The sequence below is a fragment of the Carlito syrichta genome, unplaced genomic scaffold (assembly GCF_000164805.1).
Source record: "Carlito syrichta isolate Samal-C Ts95f unplaced genomic scaffold, Tarsius_syrichta-2.0.1 Scaffold309487, whole genome shotgun sequence".
Lineage (NCBI taxonomy): Eukaryota > Metazoa > Chordata > Mammalia > Primates > Tarsiidae > Carlito > Carlito syrichta.
In genome coordinates this window covers 108,997-114,996 of record NW_007253583.1, presented here as the reverse complement: position 1 = coordinate 114,996, position 6,000 = coordinate 108,997, and the positions used below count along the sequence as shown (strand labels likewise).

At 39.3% G+C, this 6,000-nt stretch overlaps 1 protein-coding gene across 2 annotated transcripts in view; it reads left to right on the top strand.

Moving 5' to 3' along the window:
- Nucleotides 1-1,237: 1,237 nt before the first annotated feature.
- Nucleotides 1,238-6,000, top strand: part of LRRTM3 (leucine rich repeat transmembrane neuronal 3) — a 45,286-nt gene continuing 40,523 nt past the window's right edge. Inside the window, exons 1-2 of one of the 2 annotated variants that reach the window (XM_008067363.1) lie at nt 1,238-1,806; nt 2,143-3,674. In XM_008067363.1, coding sequence (XP_008065554.1) covers nt 1,803-1,806; nt 2,143-3,674 — 1,536 coding nt within the window. In that variant the 5' untranslated portion in view covers nt 1,238-1,802. Of the gene's footprint in view, nt 1,807-2,142; nt 4,001-6,000 lie in introns of those variants that run through there. The other variant, XM_008067364.1, reaches the window with a different exon arrangement.

The window sequence follows — 6,000 nt, the reverse complement described above, 5'->3', positions numbered from 1 at the left end:
CAAAACGTCTCAAAACATGATGTGTGTTTATATTATCACGCCCATTTTGCAGATGAGAAAACTGAGGCATAGAGAAATAGATAGGTAACCCACTTAAGGCTACATACCCAGTAAATTGTAGCCAGGATTTGAATCTTGGTGCTGAAATCTGTGCTCTTAATCACTAGATTAAACTGCCTCTCCTTAGTTTTTATACTTCTTTATGGGACTCAGGCTAAGGAAATTTGTACAATTGAGTTAGAGGAAGCAAGAATCTGTTGATTACATCTTCCCTGTCCCAATCCCTCAATCCATCTAATTTTGAATTGACTCATTTTTAAAATGAAGATGATGTTGTTGAACAAGATCATCTAGTGGACAGCAGTTTAAGCATAAGAGTGACTTGGTTCTGAAGTTCAGCTTTGCCATTTGCTTGCTATATGACCTTTAGCAAGTTACCTTTTCCAGTCTGTTTCCTTAACTTTAAAATGGAGCTTATAATGGGACATACATAATACTATTGTTTAAAGATAAAACAAGATAGCCCATTTAAAGCACTTAGAAAGTGCTCAATAAATATTATTAGTGTAACAAATAACAGCAGCATCAATAAGCTATGAACCAAATGATCTCTTGATTCTTATACTGGCACTAAAAAAAGGTTTATTTCTCTTCTAATTAAAAGAAAACTGCAGCAACCAAAACAAGAAGCCAAACCATAAGACATAAAACCAATTATAACTTCTGTGTGAAAACCAGAAATGCTATTGGACACATTAATTTCTATGTCGTTAGTTATCCCCTCTATTCCAAAATGTATGTGTTCTGCACCCTGAAACACCTTGCATAATGTAATCACTGTGACTCCAAGAGGTCAAATGGGAAAGCAGTTAATGCTTCTCTGTGAAAAGCTCAATAATTCATTTTATAAATTTCCATTCAAAGTCTATGCTGAGGTTAAGAAAAATTGACATGCAGTCTGTGAACTTAATGTCAAGCTCCAGAAAAACTCTGGACAGCACATGTTTAGCGATTAAGTGGATGCAGACAATAAAGACGTTGCCAAATTGTAAAACAAGACTTAGAAATCACAGAAAATGTTGCTGGTTATTGATTACGGTGACCATTCAGTTCCTATTGAGCCACCCAAAAGAATCATTCATTTTCCAGCAGAGAGCCTGCTCATTTGCAAGATAAAAGAGAGACATTTCTGCACATGCCCATAATGTTCTTCACCACTGGGGGCAGCTTTACATAAGACCGCATTCACTGAAACCAAAGCAACAGTCCGAGCAGCTTTCAGAATGACAGTCTGCAGAAGTGAGCTGAGCGTGTGCGCGGTACAGGGCTCTCCTGCCTTCTGAGCTCCAACGCAGCTCTGTGGCTGAACTGGGTGCTCACCACGGGAACTGCTGGGCTATGGAATACAGATGTGGCAGCTCAGGTAGACCCACATTGCCTGGAGGAATACATCTTGTTTTCCGATAAGAAGATATTGTAGAAGCCAGTTTTGTTTTTTTAACCCCCCCCCCAAAAAACTGTAAAGATGCAAAAACGTAATATCCATGAAGATCCTATTACCTAGGAAGATTTTGATGCTTTGCTGCGAATGCGGTGTTGGGATTTATTTGTTCTTGGAGTGTTCTGCGTGGCTGGCAAAGAATAATGTTCCAAAATCGGTCCATCTCCCAAGGGGTCCAATTTTTCTTCCTGGGTGTCAGCGAGCCCTGACTCACTACAGTGCAGCTGACAGGGGCTGTCATGCAAGTGGCCCCCTAAGCCAAAGCAAAAGACCTAAGGACGACCTTTGAACAATACAAAGGATGGGTATGTTTTGTCATTTTTCTTCTTTCCTTCTTAAAAACAAAACATAAAAAATCTTCTAGTCTGTGTAATAATTCTGCCTTAATTATTTTAGAGATTACCGTGTTCTGCTCTAAGACTATAAATTTAATTGCTTAGTAGACATGTTTCTTCGTTTAGCTATTTTTTAAAAAAAACCCTAAAGACAATTTTCTTTAATTACAAAGATGATATGTGATGTTAAATATTGTTGTCTAGATTTAAATATTTTAAAATGAAAATACATGGCTATTTTTGCTTAATTTAAAAAATGAATTCTTTTTTGGGGGGATAACTTTTCTAAGTTGTTTTTATTTCCAGGTTTCAATGTAATTAGGCTACTGAGCGGATCAGCTGTAGCACTGGTTATAGCCCCCACTGTCTTACTGACAATGCTTTCTTCTGCCGAACGAGGATGCCCTAAGGGCTGTAGGTGTGAAGGCAAAATGGTATATTGTGAATCTCAGAAATTACAGGAGATACCCTCAAGTATATCTGCCGGTTGCTTAGGTTTGTCCCTTCGCTATAACAGTCTTCAAAAACTTAAGTATAATCAATTTAAAGGGCTCAACCAGCTCACCTGGCTATACCTTGACCATAACCATATCAGCAATATTGATGAAAATGCTTTTAATGGAATACGCAGACTCAAAGAGTTGATTCTGAGTTCCAACAGAATCTCCTATTTTCTTAACAATACCTTCAGACCTGTGACAAATTTGCGGAACTTGGATCTGTCTTATAATCAGCTGCATTCCCTGGGATCTGAACAGTTTCGGGGCTTGCGGAAGCTGCTGAGTTTACATTTAAGGTCTAACTCCCTGAGAACCATTCCTGTGAGAATATTCCAAGACTGCCGCAACCTGGAACTTTTGGACCTGGGATATAACCGGATCCGAAGTTTAGCCAGGAATGTCTTTGCTGGCATGATCAGACTAAAAGAACTTCACCTGGAGCACAATCAATTTTCCAAGCTCAACCTGGCCCTTTTTCCAAGGTTGGTGAGCCTTCAGAACCTTTACTTGCAGTGGAATAAAATCAGTGTCATAGGACAGACAATGTCCTGGACCTGGAGCTCATTACAAAGGCTTGATTTATCAGGCAATGAAATCGAAGCTTTTAGTGGACCCAGTGTTTTCCAGTGTGTCCCGAATCTGCAGCGCCTCAACCTGGATTCCAACAAGCTCACATTTATTGGTCAAGAGATTTTGGATTCTTGGATATCCCTCAATGACATCAGTCTTGCCGGGAATATATGGGAATGCAGCAGAAATATCTGTTCCCTGGTAAACTGGCTAAAAAGTTTCAAAGGTCTGAGGGAGAATACAATCATCTGTGCCAGTCCCAAAGAGCTACAAGGAGTCAATGTGATCGACGCAGTGAAGAACTACAGCATCTGTGGCAAAAGTACCACAGAGAGGTTTGATCTGGCCAGGGCTCTCCCAAAGCCAACGTTTAAGCCCAAGCTCCCCAGGCCGAAGCATGAGAGCAAGCCCCCTTTACCCCCGACGGTGGGAGCCACAGAGCCCGGCCCCGAGACTGATGCGGACGCCGAGCACATTTCTTTTCATAAAATCATCGCGGGCAGCGTGGCCCTTTTCCTGTCGGTGCTCGTCATCCTGCTCGTTATCTACGTGTCATGGAAGCGGTACCCTGCCAGTATGAAGCAGCTGCAGCAGCGCTCCCTCATGCGCAGGCACAGGAAAAAGAAAAGACAGTCCCTAAAGCAAATGACTCCCAGCACCCAGGAATTTTATGTAGATTACAAACCCACCAACACGGAGACCAGCGAGATGCTGCTGAATGGGACGGGACCCTGCACCTTTAACAAATCAGGCTCCAGGGAGTGCGAGGTATGAACCCTTGTGATAAAAAAAGCGCTCTTAAAAGCTGGGAAATAAGTGGTGCTTTATTGAACTCTGGTGACTATAAAGGGAACACGATGCACCCCTCCCCTTCCCTCTCCCTCTCACTTCGCTGGCAAGGTCCTTCTCTGTCTGTTTTAGTGCATTCATAATACTGGTCATTTTCCTCTCATACATAATCAGCCCATTGAAATTTAAATACCACAATCAATGTGAAGCTTGAACTCCGATTTAATATAATGCCTATTGTACAAGACCCCTTATTGATTCCGTTAATGTCGCATTTGTTTTAAGATAGAACTTCTTTCATAAGTGATCCCTCACATCTGCTGTTATTCTCCTTCTGGTGGAACCAAATCTACTATTCTAGAACAGCGGTTCATTGGCAAGTCAAGGAAAGAGGTGAATGATCCCAGGTACTTGGGACTTGAACTGTTTCTAAGAGATGACATGGTTATGGAAACATTTAGAGACAGAGGAGTCTTTCAACCAATGCTCGACTTAAATTTAAAAATTGCAGGAAACTATCCAAAAAATGATGCTGGATTAAAGCAGCACCTTGAGCAGTTTCCAGAAGTGTCTGAATTTCAAAAAGTAAGCATAGGGAGAAAGTGTTGAAGGGTTAAAATACTGCAAATTGACAACTGCAAAATGTGAGGAGATGGTAAAAATTCACAGTTTTAAAGTTGAAGTCCAGTCTCTGAAACCCATCCCCCTAAAATCAGACTGGAGGCTTCACTGTCAAAGTCTTCTAGCCTGTACATTCCATGAATAAATAAATAAATAAACAAACAAACAAACAAATAAATAACATAGCCAAGAGGCAATTTTAAGGACGCAGATTTCTCCACTGATCCTTACATCAGGGAGTTTTCAGAGACAAGCTTTGTAAATGGGATGGAAACTTACTACATACATGTGGATGGGAGTTTACCTGAATTTCTCTTTCCAGCTTTTCACAAGCCCTCCCATGGTTAATGGAATCATTAGCTCTGTCCTGTTCTTCTGTGAGGATTTGTCAGGTTGTCCTGTTGTGTTCCATCCCATGCCCTGCACATACCAGTCCCCTAATGACTGACACGTAATTCAGATGTGTAAAGAGAACACATTCCAAGACATGTTTTCTACCCTCAGCCTCACTAAAGAGGACGACTTTGATAATACCTTAATAAATGTATAAAATAAATCTTAGAGGAAGAAAGGCCAATACTAGGACAGTTCTCTGTTGCTTTCCTATTGCTGACATTACAATGTCCCTGTGTTCATCTGTATTGTGAACTCATCCATCGGTACAATTCTGTACAGACCCTGTTGGCAATCTGCAAGCTGCATGCGTGTTTTTATGTGGTTGGTGAAAGTTTATTGACTGCAGCACGGATATCATAGTCTCTGTATTTAAGTAACTTGAACCACAGTCTATTAAGGTTTTAGAAAAATACCTTTTGTCTGTATCCTCTTTCATCCTCCAAAATGAACAGCTCTACTATAGGAGCAAAAATCAGAAATTGCAACATTGAGGCTGTTTCATTTACTGTGGCTTGTCAAGCCCTACATCTTTAACCATGTCCCTGTTCTTTCAAAACAGAATCACTGCAGCAAAAAAGAAAAAGTGAATGACTATTTTTACTAACATTTTTATATTGTTTGGAGGTTTTTCATATGCTGAGAGGAAAAATCTAGGCAAGTCATCAGGAAATATACTTGCAAGGAAGTAAGATTACTAAAATTATACTTTTATAAGCAATAATGAAAAAATATTTAAAGTAAATTAATCAGGTACTTTGATATTGATTTAATAATACAATAGATGCCAGTTCAGAAAAGCATCATAGTTACAATATGTTTACCCATGAATAACTGTTGGATATACATTTATCAATGTCAAATAGTCACATATTCCCAATTGGCTAATATGCAGATACTTCCTCACAGCTAACTGAATGACTGAGCTTATTGTGATGTTTTTCACTGAAGTTGTAATTTTACATTTTTCATAAAGTGTTAGTAAATACATATTTCATCTAAAAAATTTTCTTTGCCAGCCTCATTTGATCTGTACTCAAGATGATTGTATTAATTAAATGCAGTCTTAAAGTGAAAAAGCCCATTTCTATTCTTTGACTTGACCTTCTGCCTCATTTATGATGGATACCAAATACATTTAGTCAAAGCATACTTATATTTTTGAATTCTTATAAATTCTTGATGCTGTGGTGCTACCGGTATATAGAAAATATGCTTGGTACATTGAAAAATATTTCCAAAATTTAAAGCTACTTGGTATGTACAATCTAAGATTAAATGAATGACCAAC